The 26,548-nt window shown below is 40.6% G+C and overlaps 1 protein-coding gene across 2 annotated transcripts in view; it reads right to left on the bottom strand.

Moving 5' to 3' along the window:
* OTOA (otoancorin) overlaps positions 1–26,548 on the bottom strand; it is a 185,815-nt gene that overhangs the window by 59,917 nt on the left and 99,350 nt on the right. For both annotated transcript variants that reach the window (XM_078665134.1, XM_078665135.1), the window contains exons 9-12: positions 25,168–25,241; positions 12,032–12,167; positions 10,673–10,863; positions 1,541–1,634 (exon numbers count right to left, since the gene is read on the bottom strand). In XM_078665134.1, coding sequence (XP_078521260.1) covers positions 1,541–1,634; positions 10,673–10,863; positions 12,032–12,167; positions 25,168–25,241 — 495 coding nt within the window. The remainder of the gene's footprint in view (positions 1–1,540; positions 1,635–10,672; positions 10,864–12,031; positions 12,168–25,167; positions 25,242–26,548) is intronic.

Genomic DNA, 26,548 nt, shown 5'->3' with positions numbered 1-26,548 from the left:
CTCCTGGCGCACTTATGGAAATCTACAACTTTTGTAGGTTTCCAGGAATAATCCCGAAAGGCTTGGTGAATCCCAGAAATCAAAAATCTACATCTAAATGTAAGAAGAATCTGACCAGGGTAGATATTTTTAAATTTATTTAAGAATCAAGCCCCAAATGTTCATCCTCATTTGAGGCATAACATTAAGGATGACCTGCTCTACACACATTTACACATTTGAATTTATGTTTTTGTTTTTTGCAGTGACTTTTTAGTCACTGATTGAGAAAAGCCCAAAACTCAGCCTCGGTTTTTGCCGCTTTGATCCTCTGTTCTCATTTCACTGAAAGAAAGACTGTCTCTCTAGCCTGGAGCATAAAATAAAAAATTATGAAGCCATGGCTGGAGATTCTTATGCAGTTCTGGAAACGATTTTACATTATGAAAGTATTATTTAGGTTTGAAACTAGTCTTACGCTAGCATTGGATAAGCCATTAGGTATAGCTTATGCGAGAGCTATTGGCTTTGCCAATGTTTTTAGCCATGTTGTATAGCAGCAAGCCTATAGTTCAGCATTGCTAAAAGCTAGAGGTGTGGCATAGAGTGGTGTAGAGGAGAGTGGACTAGAGTGACCAAAGAATGGAGTGAAATAAATTGGCAGAGTGGAGTTGAGTGGAGTAGAGTGCCATGGAGTGGCATAGAGTACAGTGGAGTGTCGTACAGTGGAGTAGTGTAGGGTAGAGTTGCGTAGAGTAGCATAGAGTGCAGTGGAGTAGAGCGGCATAGAGTAGAGTGATGTAAAGTGGAATGGATTGGAATAGAGTGGAGAGTTATTCTACTGGTTCTCCTGGCTCAGTGATGAATTTTAGATGTAAGCAATGACTCCTCCTGGCTTAATTCTCAAATTCAGGCGCACTACACGAGTAAGCCAAAGCCAAAACTTTGTGAATTGGACCTAAAATATTCAGCACAGCATACTTCTCCTTAAACTGTGCTCCTTTACAACCCAATGATTCAATAAATGTTGATAACAAATTATACTCATAAATACTTTCAAATCTGCTTGATAAATTGTTAATGTAATCATTCCCATAGGAAAATGTTTACTCTTTTGAACTTCCTCAAGCCCTGGGCAAATTGATGTTCCTACAACAACATTTTGCTGCTGGACTTATTTGTGATGGGTAAGAGGAGAATAGACAATGATAATGGGTTTCAGGAGGGGGTCAGATGTGTTAAGACATATGACAGGTGGATGTAAGTTCACAATGGGGCTTGTTTAGAACTTGAAGTACAAAAGAAAAAACAAATGTATGTACTCAGCATCTCTTGCAGGTTTGGCACAAATAACTCTTAATGCTAGACTTCAAATAACACCCTGGTTAAACTCAAATTAGTACTTATATTTTAGAAATGAATGAAACAGACGTTTAATATTAAATATGTTAAATGCTAGTAAATGTGTATTACTCAGTAAATGTTCATAAATGTGCCCTACGCTGTATGCCAAGTATCTCATCAAACAGTTTGCAGAGGTTACCTAAAAATATTGCGTTACCTTTATGGCCAGTGTGCTAAATTCTTCTCTTGAAAGAAGAGCCAGAAAAGATCCAAGGTCCAGTATTGTTTCAGCAGCCCATTCATTGGGACTCCTGCAATTGAAGGTGAAGCACAGGAAAGAATCTTAATGAATTACTTATTTCAAATTAGAAGTAGGGTATTATGAACATTATTATATTATTCTTAGGGAGGGAAAGCAAATGACTCATGTCTAATATAATGAAAGTTGCATTAATATGTTCTTTAGTGAAATAGAAAAAATACTGTATTGTGTTTAGCGAATGGCTTGTCGTGAGTGCGAAAACAGTAGTATAAAAGCCCAGTATTCTTAATTTATATTTTGTTATGAATAAATAATAGAAAAAGTGAATGTGTGTAATTTGTTGATAAGGTTATTGCTCATACAATGCACACATCAAAAATATAAATACAAGAAAGACAACAGCCCAATAAGTTATGTGCGAAAATAAAATAAACATTTTTCTTTATGTGTGATGATGCAAGGGCACTAATATTTATATTTAACAATCTTATACAAGAACAATTCAATCATAGGTAGAGTAAAAGCAGTGGGATAAGAAAGAAAATACAAAAACAGATGCACGAGGGGCAAGGTAGTACAACCAGAATATCACAGGACAAAGCAAAACTTGTTTTAATCATCAAGTCAGCCACTTATTTTCTTAAGCGTCTTCTGGTAAACAGGTGTACTTGCATTTCTGACCCAATCAAATTTACCGAAAATGTTGCATCTCTTCACCACTCAAGAACTTTGGGATGCACTCAAGGTCAGAGGATCACTGTTTCACTATAACAACCATAATTATAAAATATTATGAAAGAAGAAGGACAACCCCAGGTAGTTATTGACCGGGGTGGAGCCAGAGGGCCTGACACAAAGCATGCCTACCAGTATTTTCACATTCTATGATTTAGGTTAGCGCTCTAGTTCTTTATTTGCACTCAGTGATATTTACAGGCAGCTGTTGTGGGAACAAGTTGTAGGGGTGTGTGAGTTGTGATTGTAATGACATTCGCCTCAACTTCTGCCAATAAATTGCCTGGGTAGATCTTGGCCGGCTAGGAGCAGTCAAAGTGCAGCATATGGATAGTGTACATCTGATTTAATTTGCAATATCAACAATCCTAAACAGCTCAAATTAAATAATATGATTTGTATCCTGTTGCAAAAGAATGTCACTGATGACTGAGATGTTGGGGTAGTTTAGATATTTTTACTGGAATAATCCTCATTTGGTGCAGCATTAGGCTGGTTAGTCCCAAACCAAGTGAGGAAATTTCCTTGTCCCAAAATCCCCATGTCTGGGAGTGTCTCTTCCCATGAGTCAACCTTTATTGCTTCATAATAAGGGTTTTCACGGTCTGTCTTAAACCACCAATACTTTTCTGTGGGGAGTGGCTGCTGGCATTCCCTGTTTGTACCAAATGGCTACCCATTCCTTGTATTAATCCAAAATGGAGAACTTTGGGTCATATTTGCCCTTGGTGATTTTGTTTCCAAAATGAGTACCTCTCAGAATGTTATGGAGTCCAGGGGTGAGGTGCATTGCACCTGCAAGGAATGGTGAGGAGAAAATAATTTACCTTTCTGCTGTATTATTTACACCCATCTACTGTAGCTTCATTAAAAAATGCTACCTGTTTCAGTCACTGTTTCTAACTGCCTCCAATATATTCTTCCAAAGTTGTCAAGGGATAATACAGTGACATTTAAATCAATCTCCATTCATTTTCCTCAGTTTTTACCTTGTAATCTGTATTGTTGAGTATAACTGAATGCCTAAAGATAATGCACCACTTTCTGACTTCTTCTCTGCAGTATTGTGTTTAATAGTTATTGCTGCTGCTTCATTGTTGTGCACAATGGCTTAATCAAGATGGTCGCTATGTGATGTGACCTGGTGAGTGGCTTTCACGAAATGAGCATGTTGCGTCCTGTGGTAGTTTGTGCCAAAACCTCACAGTACCTGTAAATGTCAACACAGCTCCTTACAGGTTCTCTTTCATGTGATAATTGGAATCACAGTGCATAAGAAGTCAGTCACTAGAATACTATCTTAAAAATGCACATACAGTGGGCCAATGCTACCTACGTCCTTCAGTAGGTAGTCTGTGACCATTGCTGCCCAATAGGTTTTTGAGTGCCAGACCAACAAGCTCACCCGCCACGGGCATCTCAACAAAAAGGGACCAACATTTGATGGCAGTCGTCTTACTCCAGAGTTGTCCTGTAAAACCTGCAGGATTTGATAGGCATAACCTACCCTTGTGCATCTCCGCCAAAACTCTCATGAGTTCCATTACCCCATAAATTGTATAAGAAAGGATTTGTTCAATTAAAAAAGCAAACAGCCAAACATGAGTGGTCTGAACTAACCCCCACACCAACTGTCTCCTGAATAACCCCTGGATAGGCTCACAGGACAACAGTCAATGTTATCTATTAACATTCTGGAAAATGCTGCATCCAGGCTCACAACAAACAAAGTAACAAGGAAAGCTGTAACACATAGACCATAGATAGACAATAATGATAATATTACATAAGACACAGCAGGACCCTTTTTACTCAATTACCCCCTCATGTCAGTCTTTACCAGGATTACCTCCTCAATTTTTGTTAGCTTTTTTCACTGAGGAGCGACATCAGCTCATCTCTAACCATTAAAATATTTTACCTTTTGCGGCAAAAGTCCTGGAAAAAGGTACAAAGGTAGCAGGACCGGCCTTAACACTGGTGGCGCCCTATGCAATAGTGTCTGTTGGCGCCCCCCAATGACCACCTCTGCCACTGACTCCCTCACTAGAACCCTTCAACAGTGACCCCTCATGTCTCCATAACCACTGTCTCTCAGATTCATTTAGTTTTATAGCACCACTTTTACCAGTGTAAGGTATCAGAGCGCTTTACATCACACACATTGCACAGAGACAAACATGTGTGTAAATCAGTGTATACAAAATGTTACATCAGACTACTACAAGGTGTAGTGTAGGAGTGACATGTCATTGATACTGGTAGGCAACATAGTTAGAATCCTTATTCTGGTAAAGCGCAAATTCAGAATGTAAAACATGACATCATTGTTAGAGGTTCTCTTTAATAAAAAGAATTATTTTCTAACCAAATAAACTCTTTTGGCAAGATTAGGATAATAAAAGACTGTACCCACTGCATACTCTTTGCCTTCTTCACACTGTGAAAGTACAGCCCCCAAACCATTTTCACACGCATCAACAGTGACAACAGTTTGTCTCCCCTCCACAGCATTTGTGGAGGGGAGACAAACTGTTGTCACTGTTGATGCATGTGAAAATGGTTTGGGGGCTGTACTTTCACAGTGTGAAGAAGGCAAAGAGCATACAGTGGGTTTTGCTTTGAGAAAGCTACATCCTGTAGAATGGAAGTATTCTGTTATAAAAAAAAAGAGCTTCTGGCTTGTGTTTGGAGTATTGAAAAGTTTAAACAGTACTTGTGGGGCAGATCCTATGTGCTAAAGACCAATCACCGTCCTCTTATTAACATTTTGTCTGGTAAAAAAATAAAACGCACCACTGCTCGTTTGGCCAGATTGTCTGCTAAGCTTTCAGAATACACTTTAAATGTAGAGTATATCCCAGGTGGATAAGACTCTAGGGCAGATTGTCAATCTAGACGTCCCATTGCAGATACAGAGGAACAGGATTGGGAAATAGAAATTGAAGAATGTTGTGTGGCTTGCATCAGTCACAACAGCTTGTCCTTTGCCAAGAATGGTTGGGTAGCTGAGGTGGACAAGGATGTAGTCCTCAATGAGGTTATGTCCTTGATTAGGACAGGTTGACCCAAGGAGAAGTGTCTTTCACCAGAATGACAAATGTATTGGAAAATCTGTGATAAGTTATAGGTTGAGGGTTGCAAAATAGTTAGAGGTGACAAACTGGTTCCTCCAGAATGTTTCCGGCAAAAGATAATTTTGGCTCCGTATCTGGGTCATCTAGGTGCAACCATTACAAAATGGAAGGTTAGAGCTGATTTTTGGTGGCTGAAAATGGATTCTCAAATTGATGATTTAGTCAAACAGTGTGTGCGATGTAACACTAGTGACAAGGCCTTGGTTTTGGAAGGTGTGGTTGAACCTCCTGTGTCTCCGTCTGGAAGAGCTTGGCAGAGATTAGGGATGGATTTTCTAGAACCATTCCATATTTTGCCTTCTAATATGAGATATTTTCTGGTTCTTGTGGATCATCTTTCTAGGTGGGTTGAAGTTGAGCCAATCAGTATTCCAAATTCCAAGAGTGTTATTAATTGTTTGAATAAGATTTTTCTTAGAGAAGGTTATCCTGGAGAGATTCTGATGGATAATGGCATTCAGTTTGTTTTGCAAGAAATTAATTTGTTTTTACACAACTGTGGCATTAAGCAAATCAGAACTCCGCTTTATCACCCTCAAAGTAGTGGCAAAGCAGAACGATTCAATAGAGTTATTGTGGAATGTGTACAGACACCTTTTAGGACTAAGGGGCACATTAGGATGCCATCCCGTCGTAAAAAGGGACCGCCCGCCATAAGGGCGGGGGTTCCGTGGGGGCCATTAGGATGCGCCCGCCACACTGTCGGTCGCATCCCATATATTTAACATTGCGGCGGGCGGTGCTGAAAGAATGGCCCACCGCAATGCTAAAAATGCACGTCATGCATTTCAATGCACAACATCACAGGCACCCCGCGGTGCCTGTCACGTTGTACATTGAAATGCAGCAGGGTACCATAGGTACCCCCTATGTGCACCTCCACCCCCCCGAGGCCCACGCAAGAGATTCCCGCATGCCTGCCGCCGCCATGGAAAGGCATGTGTCTGCCCCCATCATATTATGGATGGTGGTGTCTAGCAGACACCGTCACCATATAAAACTCTTTTCTGCCCGGTTGGCTTGTCGACCGTGCGGAAAAGCGGCAGGCGGTCTTTCCGTCTGCCGTGGTCCCCCCAGTAGTAGGTGCGCAAATGCTTGTGGTGTGATGTAAGGAGTCATTCCCTCCTCTGTCTTGCTTGCAAAATTGGGCTGTGCCTCCTGGAGTGTTGAATATCTGGTATCATCCTTTAACCTCTATGCGAAGGCGCATTGGGTAGAGCCTGTTGTATTTGAGGCCTTGTTTCTTGACAATGTTTTTGACATCTGAGAATTTGTACCGAGCCTCCTGAACTGCAAGCGTGAAGTCTAGAACTAGAGAGAGTGTCGAACTCTGGTACTAGAGGGGGACTCACTCTTGGTCAGGTGCAGCATCAACTCCCTGTCTCTGTAGTTGAGAAGAAGTGCTGTAATCGGGCGAGAGGGGCCACTACAGGGAGTGCACGGGCGCAGCAATCTGTGAGTTCTCTCTACAAAAAGGTGTCAGTGAAGTCATTCAGGTCTGTTAGAATGGAATGGAATGAGAATGGACTGTACAGAGTTGAAGCTCTTTTATTGAGCCAAACAAATAAAAAGATAATGACACTACTGGTTCAGAACTGTGATAATGGGCTTACTCCTATTGCTAGGGCAATGATTTCATCCATCTCCCCCCACAACATGGTAGGTTATGTCTAGACTTCAGAACAAGCAACATATTTTAAGAAGCTTACTTTAAGTGAACGTAATCAGGGGGGAGAGGTTTGGAGACACCCTACAGTGGTAAAGTGTCCAGGTGCAGTGTGATGACGTCATCATGCATGGGTGTGCCAGCATCATAAATCGTGCTATGAAGTTTCTAATGTTTTAACTATTTGCTCCCAACCATTGGCAGCTGGAGGCAGTGGGGTGGCCCATGTTCTTGTAACTTTCTGAAAATAATATTTTTAAATTTCTGGTTGGAAAGGATCTGGAAGAGGAGGAGACATCCTTCTCTCGGCCCTTCTTCTCGGTGTTTTTCCTTAAGAGTACCTACCCATTCTTAATGACCCAATCTCACTACACTTTGCACCACTTGGCGGTGAAAATCCTTGGCTTTATTCTTTACGAGTGCCACTGATCTGCTGCCAGGAAAGTCAGAAACCATCCTCCAAATACATCATGATCCCAGCATCTGAAATGCTCCTTGTGCAGAACTGCTGACCAGAAAACACCCTCCAGCGAAAATAGGGCAAGCAAATATTTCCTTAGGAAGCTAGGTATAAACTCATAAATATAACATGCAGTTGCTTTTTTATGTTAGTGAGGCTGTATTTAGCCTGGACTTGTGGTGTTTTGACACACTATGGTCCACACTAGTTGTCTCTCTCTGGCACACCAGTGGTTTTAATAGTTCTTTTCTTTTTTCTCAGAATTCTTGGGGGTTACTGCTGCTGGGCCGTTTTGCCATCTTTGTGTTCTGATGATGGTCTAATGGGCTGTTTTGCCTCTGGAGACCGAATTGTCGACCGGTCATCCTCACTAACATTAAAAAACATGACTACATTTCCATTTGCTTTTAAGTGTAAATGAGAATAGTCTTCTTGTTAGAACTGCACGTTGTGTTAGATGCATGTACCATTCCACATTGATCACTCTGTACTAAAAAATTCCCTGTATGGTCAGTGTGGTGGGTGATTGTTATTATAACATTGAAAAAAAAAACTGTTTGGATTAATATGATTGACATGACCTATGACATGCTTTAACGGTTCAAGTGGTACAAAAGGGGGTGGTGATGGACGAAGCATCTGAACCAATCAAACACTCACACCCAGTCAAAAGATCTGGGTTTAATCCATCACCGTTCTTTAGCCCACTCTGCCACCCCAGTTCAGACATGGCCATATGCAAATCAGTCTGACCCTGTGCCTCATGGGAACAGTCCAGCCAGAACTGCCAAGCCATGCCTTCCCTGGACCGGAAACAAGCTTCCTAGGACCGGTTTCTGGCATTTCAGCTGTCTTCAGCCAGGCTTGCTTGAATCCAGTGGCAAAGTGAGCAAGGGACTCACGTCTGAGCATACCCTGCCAACTTATGGCGAACAAAGCGGTACAAAAGGGGGTGGTGATGGACGAAGCATCTGAACCAATCAAACACTCACACCCAGTCAAAAGATCTGGGTTTAATCCATCACCGTTCTTTAGCCCACTCTGCCACCCCAGTTCAGACATGGCCATATGCAAATCAGTCTGACCCTGTTCCTCATGGGAACAGTCCAGCCCGAACTGCCAAGCCATGCCTTCCCTGGACCGGAAACAAGCTTCCTAGGACCGGTTTCTGGCATTTCAGCCGTCTTCAGCCAGGCTTGCTTGAATCCAGTGGCAAAGTAAGCAAGGGACTCACGTCTGAGCATACCCTGCCAACTTATGGCGAACAAAGTGGTACAAACGGGGGTGGTGATGGACGAAGCATCTGAACCAATCAAACACTCACACCCAGTCGTTAGATAACGGTTCAAGTAAACATCTTTTGTGATTATAAGAATTCATCCATGTTGGTACGCTTTATTTTTATTACTCATTTCATTAATTTGAAAATGGTTGGATTAATGTACTAACCTGACAAGCAACTAAATAAGATAATAAGTGACTCCTTCTGGAACACTTTGTTATATTTATCAGAAAACACCCTTAGCATGCCAGAGCAGGGAGTCTTCCTGTCTGCAGCCAGTCAGATGTTTCTTGGTACCAGCCATAAGGCAGCTCTAACAAGAGAGAAGGGGGAACTGGGAGTGAAAAAAGGTCCAGTGCCCGTGCTCCAGCACAAAGTATGCTCCAAAATAGGAGGGTCACTGTTCCTGGAGAAGGAAGGGTGGGGTAGGGGGAGCGATCTAGGGTGTAGATAGGAGAGTCAGCAAGACTCTTACTTGATGCCCTCACACATCCCAAGAGATGTCATGCTTCATCATAGGCGGTTGCTCCTTATTGGGCCGGCGCTGCAATGCCCTACGGGTCCCCGTAGGGTCACTTTAGCAAAGATCTTTTAAACTTCTCACTGTATACTGCGTGTGAGGCAGTGCTCATAAAGAAGTGAGCGAGTATAACATTGACTAGAGGAGATCAATGCTGTGTCAATTTAATAGGAAGATTCCTCTGCCAAAATTAAAAAAACTGATGGTTGGTGCTACAAGAGGGTTATAATGACCCTAGGTAGTCTAATGTGATCATAAAGTGAAAAATAGTTGTATATTTATTGGGTCAAAATGTTTCCCACCCCTATTGGTCTCGGACAGAGATTCTTGGCACTTCTTCAGGACCAGAAAAAAGAAAAATATGTGAATGGAAGTGTGTGGGGACCCTCCCTATAGTAGGGTGGTGCCACCTATTGGATCCTATCTTGAGTTATCCAACCTAGAATGATAAAGTAAAAATAGAGAGGGAGGGGGAAGAAAAGGGATCCAATAGGTGGCACTTTCCTAAAAATATACTTGTGGTAAAAAAAATGCATGGTGAAAAACCTGCGTTGTAATGTCATACAACTCTCAGTGAGTTTTTATGGAACCTCGTGGACATGCATGTGATTAGGAACTCTGTCATTTATCAAGGAAAAAACATTGAATACTTCAAAACAATCTTACTTGGTGCCCAATCACGAGCCAGGGAGGATAGTATATTCGAGGCTCAACATGTTTCTGAGTCGCTTAGCTTCACTGTACCCGGAAATACTGGGTGCAGTGAACTGGTCGACTTCTGCTGTTTGAATAGTAAAATATAGCAATAATCAGGGTTCAGTGGGCTCCTTAGGCCTCAGGACCCCAGTGCCACTGCACCTCCTGCACCAATGGAAGCTACGCCATTGGTAATATGGGAAGGTATTTGCTAAGTCCACGCCTCCTCGTTATTCACCATTATCAGATCATTATCTGGCATATTAATTTTGCGAAAATGCCACACTGTATTGGTTTTTCCCTGCAACTGACAGTGCCACTTGTAACTGACCCTTGGTAAAATAAGGTGCTACTGTCTCCAGTCACTCTCAGTTGATTCATATGCTATTGTGGTGCCCTAAGACAGCCACCTATTATCACCTTAATGTCGCGGCGGCCATGAACCTCCACTTTAAATAGTTGTGGTTTAAAAAGTTATTGTGAAATGGAAATACGGGAAAATGAAAAGCAAGAGCAATGCAGAAAGAAAGAAACAAAATACAGTAAAGAACAAGAAAGGGAAAAGGTGCATGCATGATTAAAATTCCTTACCCGTACATCTCGATAAGCTTATTTTTAATTTGGATTTTCTGTGTCATGCTTAGTTTTTCACAGAGCTTGAACTGCTGGATTGCAGTGGCCATTGCCTTTGGAGATATGTTACTTTGAATAAGTGCAGGTGATAAATGACAAATCAATTTTCCAAGTAAGTCAACGTCATAATCATCACCAACAGAACCATTCTGAAAGAAACGTTCATAATCAGAAACTTAACTCTTTTTTTTTGCATTTGTCTTTTACGCTTAATGATGCCCTATTTGGGTATTCATTGCTTCCAGCTAAACATCTGGGGACCATGAAATACATCTTCTTTAGTGGCAAGCGGCAATACTGTATAACTCCCTTGGGGATGATGGATCATAAAGCTATCCTGGATTCTGGAGCCAGATGGATTGCACTGTGCTGCGCAACTTTACATTCACATTTAAACTAACATTGCGCTGATTGATTATTGCAACGATCACTGGTCAGTGAGAGTAATTAGTATTATGTTTTGCTTGTCTGTAGCTATAACTGTTTGCACAGAAATTCAAGTCTTGTGATGTACGTGTGCTTTTTTTAATGTTCATCTATACGTAATTTTCAGGGACTTATTCAAAAAGTTAACTTACACTTTTGAGTACGTTTAATACTTTTCGGGATTCACAAACTGCACTTTTGTAAAAACTTACACTTTTTACTAACTTACACTTTTGCAATAAGCCCTGCACTGCACATGGTCAACCTCTGGAACTGCAACACTGTCCCATAGAATGTAATGGCGGCAGGACTTAAAATATAACAACTCAGGGCATACTGTTAAATTAAATTATGTAAGATTCTAAAAGGTATACATTCATGTTGAAATTATTTACAAATAGTACATATTTATTAATTAATTATAACATTTTTACATTTGTTTTGTAGTAACTTGAACTTTTGTAGTCAGTCCAGCACTATACATGGCCAACCTCTGGTACTGTAACACCCTTCCATAGAAAACAATGGAGGTAGGGACTTAAAATAAAATACCATAGGAAATAATATAAACTAAATTACATCAAATATGATTAATTATTAAATATGTACTATTTTTATATTCTTTTAAACATTAATTTATATTTCTAACTATTTTGAATAATTAAATTTAATTGAACAATATTTTCTATGAGATTTTATTTTAAGTCCCTACCTCCAATATTTCCTATGGGAGGGTGTTGCAGCACCAATGGTTCGACATATATAGTCCTACATCATGAATAAATGACGTGCTTCGAATCTTGTATTTGCATTGCACTAAACCTTGCTGCTATAAAAAAAAATGGAAATGTAGGAATAGGATGTGTGTAGATAGATAGGTATTATTCTTACCAAACACTGTTGTACTGTGTCAATGATTGCTTTTTTTTTCTTCTCATGAAAAATCAGCGTATCCAGTTCAATTTTCTGAAGGCTGATCAGGAACGGCACACAAGGCAGTGGTGACACGGATTTCAAATATTCGGCACTGGTGAAATATTAAAGAAATCCATTGAATCTGATATGCATTTTACACCTGTGAGATTCCAGTCAATCGAGGAGACAACATTAAAAGCCTAATAATCCTTAATGGGTAACTTTAAAGCTTCAATCCCAAGTCTGTTACAGAGCTGGCTAATTTATCTGTCTCTTTTTCTGTATCTCAACTTTATACTTTTTATGTTTTAGGTGTGACCTGAAACTGCCCTTTTTAGTAGCTTTTGTCATGCATTTTCAAGGAAGAACATTGTATAGTTTGTGACACCCAAAAATCTAAGCTGGTTCTTGTGACCATATTTCACATCACAGGAAGTAATTTGCTGTGGTATATCACTAGATTAAAATAATCCAGACAGAGACTCAGTTTCGTAGTAAAAGCTCGCAATGCCATCGGTATATGAATTGGAGATGACCATTCACACCAACCCTTAAAAATATATGAGGATAATATGTGATAATATACTCTAATAAACAGACATGGCTGTAAAGAAGAAAGTCAAAGGAGAAGTCTGATATAGACAACGTCAATGATTTGTTGAGACATTATTGATGATAAGGGTCTTTATAAATGTTTCCTGTAATAAAAGCTTACATAGTAGATGGTAATACATTCCCAATTCTTGGCAACTGTGCATCTATTTGAGTCCCCTCAAGTCAAAATATATTAATGGTTTTGATCCTACACTGTGGAAGAAGGTACTAGGTTTTCACAGATCAACATAGCACAAGATTTTCCAACAGGAACAAGCTTGACTACTGTAGTGCAGAAACTCTTGTCGTAGTCTTGACTTGGTATGGTGTTCTTTCAAGGGCTGCTTCCGCCACCAAAGGGCTATTGATTTGTTATATTGAATATCCGAATTGAATTGCTGAAGCTAGGGAATGGATTTGATCACTGTATGAAATTGAGTTAGTGGTTGAGGGGAGTGAAACTCCACTCAAGCATCAACCACAATTCTTGTCAGGATGAAACACAAGCAAGCCCCAAATTAACCTGTGCTTAACCCTCGTGTAACTTGGCACACAGCCATCATGTTTAAATTAGAGGTTACTGTAAAGTATTTACTCACCATTTCAAACAGTAATAAAGAGAAAATGCAGCACTAGAAAATACAACACCAATTAGGAAAAATAGAGTAAAATGTAATACATTTTTTGAGACCAAAATGACAAAAGCCCAATCAGCAGAACTGTAGATAATGCAGTTTAAAAGACTTAAGTGAAAATAGTGTAGAGAAGCAGAGACCACCAGCTGTAGTTAATTGGTTGCACCGGCCCAGGACAGAGTCGCAAGCTCAGGCCGATCGCGAAGGAGCTCCTTGTTGCAGAGTGTTGTGTGGTCCCACGTCGAGGATGCATCGTGCAGCAGGAGCTCCGACCAAGCTGCTGGTCTGCGATACCAAGTCCTGTATCGTCATTAATGATGTCGTTGATGAGGGGTTTGCGATTCAAAGTCCTGTGTCAAGGATGCATCTTGCAGTGGTGGTTTCGAAAAGCTGATGGCTGCGATGTGATGTCCTACATCGGGGATTATTGCACAGCGAAAGTTCGAAGGTGAACTGGGAGTGGATGAATCGCGCTGCACCTGTTCTGCCCAAATGACCCCAACTGGGCTGGCAGAGCACCTTCAGGCCCACTTCCAAGGGTCAAGGATTGGTGTGACACCACTTGAGGTGCAAACCTCTCAGCAGATGAAGGTGCTGGGTTCAAGGTGGTTGGAGCCTTTTCTGTCCCTGAGACTCTGATCAGGAGCCCGGCCAACCACCCTGGGGGTCACTCAGGTGGTCCTGGGTTCAAAATGTAAGTCCAATCCTTTTACCTTTTTTTTTTCACTGAGTTTTATATAGCGTGATCTTGACCTGAAGGTATCGGGTATCAGAGCACTTTACACAAGCACCAGTTGCATTACATAAGGACACATTAATTTTTGTTAGGCACGGGGAGATTAAGTAATTTGCCCAGAATCACAGGATGTTGTGCGTCATTGCCGAGACTCGAACCCGGTTTCCCAAGTTTTGAGGTTGCCCGCCATTGCCGTTAGGCCAACTTCTCTCCCCTAAAGGCAGCAGAGTAGCAGGCATCAGAGTAGCAGTCATTCTTGCAGCAAAACAGCACAGCAGTCCTTCTGAGTCTTCCACAGGTCCAGAGTTATACTGAAGAGTTGGATCTTAGTGTCCAATATTTATACCTGGTGCAAGCTATGAAGTAGTAGAAGGTTCTGGAGGTTTCCACTCTGAAAGGTGTTTGGAATTTCCTGCTTCTTGGTCCCTGCTTGTCTAGGCACACAAAAGAATAGTGTCAAACCCTTTGAGAATGTACTGAGGCAGAGGCTTTGTTATTTGCAAGTGTGGTAGGTGACAGCTCCTCCACACTATCAAGTCAGATATGGCTTTTCTGCCAAGATATAATCCCCCTTTGTCTCACTGTCTGGGACAAATACACAAAGGCCAACTGCCGCCTACACCTAGTCATGTGACTTGGGATACAGGCTGCAAGCACCAAATGGTTGAGACAACAAAATGGCAACTTTTTTAAAGTGGCAGTTTTAGAATTGTGACTTAAAATACTATCTTACCATTAAGGAGGTTCTTAAATTTCACTTCTTTAGACACCAAACTTGATATACCTACCTGCTCCCAATTGAAAGTGAACTCTTATTAAATGTACTAAGGTAACCAAGTGTTAGCCTATGGGAGATATAGGCCTTGTATTAGTGAAACATGAATTTGAGCTTTTCACTACCATTATATGTAAAACTTAAAAGTATATGTCCAACTTTTTAAATACATTGCACCTGCCCTGTAGGATGTTTAAGGGTGGCTTATATGTATTAAAAAGGAAGGTTTGGCCTTGTAAAAGGTTTTATTTTGCCAGATTTAAATGTCAGTTTAAAACTGCACACACAGGCTGCAATGGCAGACCTGAGTCAAGGGTTAAGGCGTTACCTAGTGGGTAGCACAATGAGTGCTGAGGGCCCACTAGTAGCATTTAATTGACAGGCCCAGGGTACATCTAGTTCCACTTTACTAGGGACTTATAAGTAAATTCAATGTGACAATTGGGTGTAAGCCAATTTTGACATGTTTAAGGGAGAGATGCCTTAATACAAGGCATACAAATCTTTGTCTACAATTCTTGTCATTCACACATACTTCACCAGTGGCGGTTTCTGCATTAGGGGCTCCACCCCCTTTACTATCACCCCCCAGGGCCGGCCATCAAAGAAGTGAAAACACACTATTAATTATCAGTAAAAACAAAAATTAAATGACGTACATCTCTCGCTTGAGGCCGGGCCCAGGTCTGTTATTCCTGTGATCATCATAACTCACGACTCACGAGTATTATGTCACGTGACACTGGCAGCGGGCCCTGAGTGTACAGTATTTGCCGGGCTGACAAGCTCACTGCCCTGAGGCTTCTGAGGTCATCAGCTCGGCAAACACATAGCCTCAGGGACCTATCTCCACCCCCTAATGACATGAGGGTAAAGTTAGCCCTGGGCGTTTCAGGTGGAAGTCTTGCAGCGCCAGGGGCTTCACGTCTGACAGGGAGTGGAGAGGAGTCACCCCACCCTTTCCCAAGTCGTCACAGGGGGTTTGTCCACCCTGTGATGCGTTGGTAAAGGGTGAGGTAGAGAGGCTGTAGGCATGCAGGAAGCTACAAAACTGGGCCTGCGCACTTTGTCATCAGGACCCTGGAAAGCACACGTCGCAGACGGATCACTGAAATAATATCGAGGGACAGAATATCGACCAACAAAAATATCGTTGACAAAATATCGAGAGACAAAATATCGAGTTTCTATCTACAAACAGGTAAGTACAAAAATATCGAGTAAAAAATATCGTTTACAAAAATATAGTTGTAAAAAATATCGACTTTAATAAAAACAATGTTTAATTACATTAATATAAAAAATTAATTACTAAAATATACTTAACAATACCTAAAATAACTTTTAATAATTAAATAATTAATGAAAGTAAAAAAATAATATTTTTTAATCATATTTCTTAAAACGTATATATATATAGTAACAAAATTTAATTAAATAATAGCCAATATTATTAACGTACAAATACAAAAGAGTAAAAATTACTATTCCCACTCCAGTGGGTGCAACAGTAGGGAAAGCGTTGGATAGCGTAGGGGTTAAAATTACTATTCCCACTCCAAGGAGTGCAACAGTGGATATATGATGTTACAACGCAACTTTTACAACGCACTACCATTACAACATAAGTATTGGTAAGTATATAATAATTTTTATAATTTAAATTATTTAAAATTAATTTAATATAATTTCATTTCATTTCATTTCATTTCATTAAATTAAATTAATGTAAATTTAATTTTACTTTATTTTTACACTGTACCCCTGTACCCCAAAAACCCAAAACTGACCCTGAACCCTAAAAAAACCTTTACCCAAAACCCCAAAACTGACCCTGAACCCTAAAAATACCCCTTTACCCAAAAACTAAAAACTGACCCTGAACCCTAAAAATACCCCTTTACCCAAAAACCCAAAACTGACCCTGAACCCTAAAATACCCCTTAACCCAAAAACTAAAAACTGACCCTGAACCCTAAAAATACCCCTTTACCCAAAAACTAAAAACTGACCCTGAACCCTAAAAATACCCCTTTACCCAAAAACTAAAAACTGACCCTGAGCCCTAAAAATACCCCTTTACCCAAAAACTAAAAACTGACCCTGAACCCTAAAAATACCCCTTTACCCAAAAACTAAAAACTGACCCTGAACCCAAAAAATACCCCTTTACCCTAAAACTAAAAACTGACACTGAACCCTAAAAATACCCCTTTACCTAAAAACTAAAAACTGACACTGAACCCTAAAAATACCCCTTTACCCAAAAACCAAAAACTGACCCTGAACCCTAAAAATACCCCTTTAATTTAACATAATTAGCAATTCATTAATTAAATTAAATTAATTACCAATTACATTTTAAATAATTAACAAATATTATTTAATTACCAATTAATTAAATATTACTACCAATTAATACATTTACATATTTAATTAATTATAATTAAATTACTTCCCACCCTATTCCCCTATAAACCCACAACCCGCTACAGGAAATAAATTATTTTAATTTACATAATTAGCAATTAATCAATTAAATTAAATTAATTACCAATTAAATTTTAAATAATTAACAAATATTATTTAATTACCAATTAATTAATTATTACTAGCAATTAATAAATTTACATATTTAATTAATTATAATTAAATTACTTCCCACCCTATTCCCCTATAAACCCACAACCCGCTACAGAATAAAATTACACAATAATTAAAAAAAAATCATTAATTAAAAATAATTATAACATAAAATGACACTTTTCACACATATTATAACATAAAAACACTATAAATAATTAAATATTATTTAAAAAACGATATTTTTTACTATCTAGATTATATACTTGGATATTTTCACTTTCTATATTATTTACATTCGATATTACTTCACTTACCTTAAAAACGATATTTTGACTGTCGATATTCTGTCCTGTCGATATTTTGTCCAAACGATATTTAAAATTCGATATTCTGTCCAAACGATATTTTGGAGTCGATATTATGTCTGTGCACCGTCGCGGACGCAAGGTGGCGGTTTACCGCGCTGCTACTGGCAAACTGTGACCAAAATTGTCATGGCGAACCACTCCCGCTGTGCACCTTTTTTCCCCCACCCAAGGCCCATCTCTGGGTGTTTTCAAGTACCCGGACTCCGTGCTCATGAGGGCTGGAGTAGGAAGTTCAGTTCAGCTCTGCCACTGATGAATCCCTAGCTTTGTCTTCTTCCAATAACGAGCTGACAGGGGTGCTCGGAGTCTGACCACTTATTAGCAGCAGCACATTTCCAGCTCGAGTGAAGCGAGCTGGAGAAAAGTGATCGGACAACCATGCTGAGGCGGACAAAGAGGGCCCCATTGTCTGCAATTAGGTGAGACAATCCTTCAGTCTGTTCTCTGTTGGCATTAGCTGGTAAAACTAGCTGTTTTTGATACGTTCATCCTTGGATGGACCTTAATAAACTGTAATTGCCTTCCGCTTTGCACGGCTGGTACATGGGGCCTGACTTTGGGTAATTCGGCTAACAAGCACCTCTAGAGGCCTCCGACCGCATGGTGCATGCGATGGGGAGATCTGGAACAACTGGGTACTGCTGATACTCATAGTCAGGGCCGGACTGGCCATAGCGGGCATCGGGCAATCCCCCGGTGCGCCGCACAGATGGGGGCCGGTTTTGGGCCCCTGGGGGCCGTTTTTGTTACAGGGCCGTCAGCCCTGTACTAAAATCGTCCGAAAACCGGCCCCGTCAAAGAGCTCGGCGGCACCTCCAACGCCCCCCCCACGAGTGGGGCCGGCCGAGCACTTTGCCAGGGCCGGTTGTGGTTCCCAGTCCGGCCCTGCTCATAGTGACTGACATGCATGGGCAGAGCTCTGTAAAAGGCCCATGCTGTTAAAGCAGTGGGTGCTGCAGGTCAATTTTGAGGTACATTTGTAGGGGAGCGTGAGGAGCCAGTGCTAGAAAAGCAGCGTGTCTTGCAGTTTAGTGAGGTCCCAGTGCTGCAGTCAGCAGGGAGTGCTGCGCATTTGGAGTGAGGCATATTTTCAGAACACTGTGCAGGGGTCAGTGCTAGAATAGCAGTGTGTGCTGCAGGTTAGGGCAGAGGTACATTGACAGAGCAGCGTAACAGGTCAGTGACGGCTGGGAATGACGCACATTTATGTGAGGGGCCAGGGCAGGTTAGAAATCGAAAAAACACCTAGAGGAGTCAGTGCCGTAATAGCATTAGGTGGTGCAGGTTAGCTGTGAGATACATTGACAGAGCAGCAGGTGTTGTAGTAGGCCATATACAAAACTCCCTCAGAGCTGTGGACCGATGTCAAGATGTTCAAGAACTTCCACAGTTACTTTGAAGTTTTTTGGGGGGGAGAGATTTTGAAAGCGGTATCTGTGCTACTATTGGGTACGTTTTGGCAATGATTTGGTGTGAAGCTGCACGTGGTCTTTGGTCATTTGTACTGAGTAGCCAGTTAGTGCAGGACACCTTCGAGGTGAATTGACAATGATATGTGCTGAAAATCATACAGCAGTGCTTGGTGCGATGGAGATGCAGTGGTCTGTTGTCTGGGATTCTTCATTAGAATATTACACAATGGTGTATATGGGAAACAACCTTTACAACACAACTTTTACAACGCACTACCATTACAACGAAACTTTTACCACGCAACATCCATTACAACACATGCAATTACAACGCAACCATTACAACGCATGACACTACAACGCACACCACTACAACGCATGTCATTACAACTCAGTCATTACAACGCATATCATTACAGCGCATAACATTACCATCCAACACTTACCCTACTGTTGCACCCCCTGGAGTTAGAATAGTAATTTTTACTCCTACACTATCCAACACTTACCCTACTGTTGCACCCCCTGGAGTTAAAATAGTAATTTTTACCCCTACACTATCCAACACTTACCCTACTGTTGCACCCTCTGGAGTTAGAATAGTAATTTTTACCCCTCACTATCCAATACTTACCAAACATGCAATGTAATGTTATGCGTTGTAATGGTATTCGTTGTAAAGGTATTATGCGTTGTAATGGAATGCATTGTAAATGACGTTTTTCAAATGTCGTTGTAATGGCATGCGTTGTAATGGAATGCGTTGTAATGGATTTTGCGTTGTAAAGGTATGCGTTGTAAAAGTGTGCGTTGTAACGTCATACATCCGTGTATATACCAGGATTGAAGTGCAGTGGAATGGATATCAAGGGTCCCTGCAATGGTGTAATACACAGCACCGGATACCTCGATTGAAATGCTGTGGTTCGGATGACAGGGGTACCTGCACTGGAATTGCAGGCAAGGTTGGATACAAGGGTTGAAGCACAGTGCCATGGATATCTGGGGTCTCTGCAATTGAGTAACAGACAACTGCCCGGGCCACGTAAGGAACCCTCAAAATGTCCTTGAAGAGTGATGGGGAGCGACTTTTAGAGGCAGCAGGGGACAGAGTGGGGCTTGTGCTGAAAGAACCGTAAAAGATGTGCCCATTAATGGCGACCATCCTCCCCCAAAAATACGGTGCCACCCCTAACATGAATCCCCATACCCTGAACCTCACCCCAGCAAGCCCAGCCTCACTACTCACAGACCTCACCAGCCGCCACTGTACTTCACACTACAATATTCATGATCTAGTTGTTGCACAATATGTAATATAGACAAGATTCATCTAAACATGGATTTACTACTTTGAACAGAGCACAACATGAAAGACCACAAATGGAAATATGTGTTCACGGGCAGAGAAATGAAAATATTGATGGATGAAATATTTCATATTTTTGCCTTCTTTTTTGAGATTGTAGTAGGAAATAATGCTTTTTTGCATACAAATATGTGGCTTAAACATACTGGGAAACATTCCTAAAAGATTTTAAGGAAACGGCTGATCTGGAGATTGGGACACAATTAATGCTAGACTCACTTTAAAAAAATAAAATTATGTCTTCCAAAAACAGTCCTAGTACAAAATAAACCTTTCCTTTTGAAATGTTTATTCCAAGCAAAATGAAAAGTGGACAAACAGTACTCCAGAGCCTTCCCAATTTACCACCTTCTTCTGACCAGAAGGATTCAGACCTGTACTTGACACCCTCTAGGTAGACTGCACAAATGTGTCAAATATTGGTAAATTGATATTTGATAAGCATGACCTTATTTATATATCAAACTTGGTTATTACCTTTGTTACCATGTGCAACATAATCCACTTTTCTTGGTGTAACGTAATTATTAAGAAATGCAAAAAAAATGCAACACATGTAGTTAAACAATTGTTTCAGTACTATATGCCGATAAGACTTATCCTAAATTGTGAGCATGCAGCCAAGCTCTGACTCTTGCCATATGTGAAGCTGAGTTTAAAAAATGGGTCTTCTAAACAGCCATTGCCTTTCAAAGTCTGTGTAGAATTTGCTCAATCCACGATTCCAAAATTATGCGATATTCAAGAAAAATTATGTTAAATTACGAAACATGCAAATTGGCTTTTGGTTCTTTATTTTAGCCCGATTTGTGACCTCCTGACCATTATGAATGGAAAGAATGCATTTTGAGTTTTAAAAAAAGCGGAAACACAGAAGTGCTGTGAACAGCAGCTGTTTGCATTGTTCCTGCTCTAAAATATTGACATGAACGCACCCCAATTATGCTACGTGGTGTAATGGTGTAATTTTAGGAATCTAATATGACAAGCATACCGTGAAATTTGCAAGAGTGTTCTGCATAGGTTTCAGGATACCTGTCCACAGTGCTTAGCTTTAGCAGGTTGTTTCCGGTGCTCGGCACCGGCACTTAGTTGTCAACACCAGAGCTTGTAACAGTCTGCCACAAGGTAGCACTGTCTGGCAAATTTAGAGATGACCACAACAACAGGTAATTATTAATTCAATATACATTAAAAATGACTATTACCTGCCGCCTAAGCCATTCTTATAGCTTTGGGGGCCTGAAATAATCAACACTGGCACCATTCATGACAATTCATCATTCTTTAGCTCACTCCACCACCCCAGTTCAGACATGGCCCTATGCAAATCAGTCTGACCCTGTGCCTCATGGGAACAGTCCAGCCCGAACTGCCAAACCATGTTTTCCTTGGACCGGAAACAAGCATCGTGGGACCGGTTTCGGGTTCATAACCCTCATCAGCCAGGCTATCTTGAATCCAGTGATGGATTAAACCCAAATCAGTTGACTGGGGTGAGTGTTTGATTTGCTCAAACGCTACGTCCATCATCCCCTTTGGTATCGCTTTGTTCGCCCTAAGTTGGCAGGGTATGCCCAGACGTGGGTCCCTTGCTCACTTTGCCACTGGATTCAAGATAGCCTTGCTGATGAGGGTTATGAACCCGAAACCGGTCCCAGGATGCTTGTTTTCGGTCCAGGGAAGACATGGCTTGGCAGTTCAGGCTGGACTGTTCCCATGAGGCACACGGTCAGACTGATTTGCATATGGCCATGTCTGAACTGGGGTGGTGGAGTGAGCTAAAGAATGATGATGGATTAAACCCAGATCAGTTGACTAGGGGTGAGGATTTGATTTGCTCAAACGCTCCATCCATCATCCCCTTTGGTATCGCTTTTTTGCAGAAATTAGACAGTTACTTACGCCAGACTCAGTTGCTCTCCTCCCCACAAAGTGCCTAGAGGTGGTCAGATAGGACCATGCAGCACTTGACAAATCCCTCAAATAAATAAGACTCATATATTGCATGATTTACTGATAGTTTGGGAGCACATCACTATTGCAGTATGCCAGTGGTATCCAATATATATCCACAAGGACCAGATCCATGGCATATTGTTGTGATAGCTACACAACATAAGTGTGCATAAAATAAATGTAAATGTTAAACACTTACATAGTCAGTGGTTATTTGACTGGATCTGGCAATCCAGGACATACATTGCAGGTTTTGCTCTATATTTTAGCTTTTCTTTTTCCAGTCATGCTAAGGCAAAAACTGGTTAAACCAGCAGTTATGTCCTGCACATCGGCACTTTAACAGCAATTAGTCTTGCACACTGGCACTTTATCGGTAGAATTACCAATGACCACTTAGTAAAGCACATATATTTTATTTTATTTATCAAATTTGTAGTGTCTTGCCCATTCTTAGTTTTTATGTTATAATGTGGAGGATATGGCCAGGTGATGTTCCTCTGTCTCTCCAGTTGTGCAAACACTACCAAAGTGACTCTGCATGTGGCAGGGGCACCAGTGGCATCAGCCTTTCTTGTGTAATGGGTACCTTAAGAGGTTAAGGGAGAGCAGCAGACCTACGACTATCCCTCCCAGTCATCAGAAGGCGAGATTGTGGCCATTGGGAAAGACAGGAAAATGCATGGCCCAAAGAGCCTGTTGCTTTGGCCCCCACAGCATACCAGTGTGCCTTGAGACAGAGGCAGGGTTACCTCTTTTGACAGAAAATAAAGCTGGTGGTCCTGCAAAGACAAACAAAAAGGGGAAAAGAGAAAAACTTCCCATTCGCCCGGCTGCATCAGATGCAATTCCCTGGAGTTAAGGAGCACCATATATGCTACGGGGCCCTTAAATAGTTGCATATTTCTCTGTGGTGCTCCCAGAAGGCAAGGGGCACCACAGAGTGATATGATTGTTTCTGGGGGCTCCTTGGAACACTGTCCCCACAAGTCCCATCACGCAGGAAGAAAAGTGTGACCCTAAGTCGTCCAGGAGATAATGTTAGTGACCATGGGATACGCTAAGGTTTCTGATAAGTCACTCCTAGAGTTGAACATTTCTGTGAAGTTCTGTGAGTGCTGGACACTGTTGAGTTGTTCATGAGGGTAACTTGTGAGTAACTTACACATTTAAATTTACTCTTACACTTTTGAGTAACTTCACCACTTTTGGCTATTCCCAAAATCTGAGTGTTACGTTACTCAAAAGTGTAGACTTACACACTTCTATCCCCTGAAACAGGGGATGGTACACATTTATGAGAGTATGGTACTTTTACCAAAAAGAAACAATAGTAAGTCCAGCAGCAACCGCTCACATTGCAACACCCTCCCTTAGAAAATAATGAAGGTAGGAACGTGGAATAAAACCCTATACGAAATAATGTTAAATTAAGCCAAATTATTTAAAATACATAGAAATATAAATAAAAACAATTTAAATATAAAAATATAACAAAGTAAAAAATATTTATTATTTATTTATAAAATATTTTACCAACCTTTTTTCATTTAAAAATAATTATAAAAATAAATTCCAACAAAACATAATTAAATTATTTTTAATTAAATCAGTACATCACTTTTAATAATCATTAATGCAAAATAAAAATATATATTGTTTTACTTTAGGCGGGAATTTATTTTTTAATTTAAACATCCAACAATAATTTTAATATAATATATTTAAATTAATTAAAGATTTTTTCAAAATGAATTTAATGGGGCTGCAGTATTTATTTCGTTAGTTCTACAATTAAAATAAATCTATAACATTAATCTACAATAATATTTAGCATAAAGATATTTTTACGTTTTCAAAATTTGATAAACTTTTTTACTCTCTCCTCTACTTTATCACACGGAGATCTTATTAGACATGGAAAACATTTGACAGGGTGGAAATAACAAAAGCAAATTTGGTACCTGCACGCTCGTGGAGCAAAACAAAATGAAACAATGAAACTACAGACTGAACAAGAATTGCACTGTAGTGATCAACCTGAAGTTTCAAGCATAATCGAGCAACACAAAGACACCATAGAGTCTTGCTTTGCAAAAGTCTGTGTCTCAACATCACTAAAATGGCTTGATCTGTACCTGTAAAAGCACCTGTGAAAATCACAGATGAGAAGATAGGCCATTGCTGTGAAGGATTAGCTGACGTGGCGCATACAGTTCCTCACCATATTGCAGCTCCTATACGAGATCTGCATAGTGAACGCTGCGACAACCTCAATCTGACAGATGATGTTGAGATCGAGAACCACATTCTGAAGAATTGGTTGAAACCGAGATGGAAAGGCCTGTTCCAAGTGATCCTTAATGAGAAAGATAATTTGAGCATTCTAGGACCCTCTTTGATGCAAAGAACGTAATGCAAATGGTCCAGCAAATGCTAGCTTGATGTACTCATTCACAAATAGATTCATGAACTTAAGGTAGATCTGAATTGCTTACTAGAAATAGATGTGTGGGCGATGCAAATTCAAATGCTTCCCTAATGAAAAATGTAGATCCTTATATTCAACATAGACAAAAAGTGTGAGAAGATGAAATAAGCAATACTTTCCAGTGTTCACCCCATGTGATTCTGCAAACAGTTAGTAACCAGATAATTGTATGAACATGGTAACTTACGGTAGCATCAGTCGGAGATAGGGAGGAATAGATGTGTTGGCCACTTTCCAAAACTTCCAAGCCAAGCAAGTCATCTGAAAAGGCAAACATTTTTTCTTACACTCTAATATTTTTTTTAATTCACTGTAAAAGAAGTTTTACCAAGCGTCATTTATGAGGATATGGCGTGCTAATTGTGTTTTACAGTTTATCTGGTTTACAGGTGCATGACACCAGCATGTGAAAGAGGACACCCTTAAATCATTTTTGCAAATCTGTACGTACTTTTGTTGGCTGTTTTGACATAGTTACAGTGGCATTTGGGAGGGGCGCTGCTTATTGGCGCTGACCAAGAAACATAAAAGGAACATGTATTACCACTCTGCTCTACTTCCTTGTCAAAATCATTAAATATTGAGGGTAAGCCAACCCCAAGGCAGAAAACAGTATGGCTCACAACTGAGTTCCACCCTCTCCAACTGCAGTCAGTTTGGACTGTGTCTGTGGATTTTGTGTCACGTGAAGTGTCTTGCGGAGTGTCACAAGAGTCATCCCTATCCATTCTGCTCTTCAGTATCTACAGGCACCCTCTGGACTAGCAACTTGAGCGATACCAGGTGAACCTCCAATTGTACACAAAAGATACCCAGGTCCTCTTACAAATGGAAAACAGGTCAGTGAAGCAGGCTACCATCATGATCTATGCTTGGACCAGGTGTTATCACTGGATAAATACTAGCTGCCTATGCTTGAACACAGTGTGAAAAGAGGTTATGCAGTTCCTATCAAGAGAGAAGGTCAAAGCCTACCCAGGAGTAGATGGAGGATCTGCTCCCTTGGAAGCAAGGGCCCACACACCCAAAGGGGTGTCATGCTTCATCATTGCGCAGGTCCTTGTTGGGCCGGCACTGCAATGCCCAACGGACCCCGCAGGGGGGATCTTTGCTGGGGTTCTTTTGTTTTTGCCTAGGTATATATTGGTGTGTGTGTGAAAAAAATGTGATTAGATTGGTAAAACAAAATGCTTTAATGCAGCCAGGACTAAGATTATGGGACTTGTTTTTTCATTTGACTGATTATGTCTGGTACTGTTTTTATATGCAGAGGCTGTTCCTTGGAAAGGATCCATATGTATGTCCCACTCCATGATGGGGAAGAGTTTGAAATTACAGGGAACATTTAAAGTGTTAGGGTTTGTGGATCAGTAGAACTTGCTCGATTTAAATAGTTAGTAAACGAATTCTTTATGAAGTGAATCTTATGTATTTTTTTTTAATCGAATGCAGCTTTATTTCATATACATACACTTCACCGCTAGCCCAATTCACTCAAAACAGACAAAGCTGTGGATTTGGATAAGAATTTACAACAGTAATGCTATTTAATTCTCTGGTTATTTTTC

The sequence above is a fragment of the Lissotriton helveticus genome, chromosome 10, assembly GCF_964261635.1.
Source record: "Lissotriton helveticus chromosome 10, aLisHel1.1, whole genome shotgun sequence".
Taxonomy (NCBI): domain Eukaryota; kingdom Metazoa; phylum Chordata; class Amphibia; order Caudata; family Salamandridae; genus Lissotriton; species Lissotriton helveticus.
This window is presented reverse-complemented; position numbering and strand designations above follow the sequence as displayed.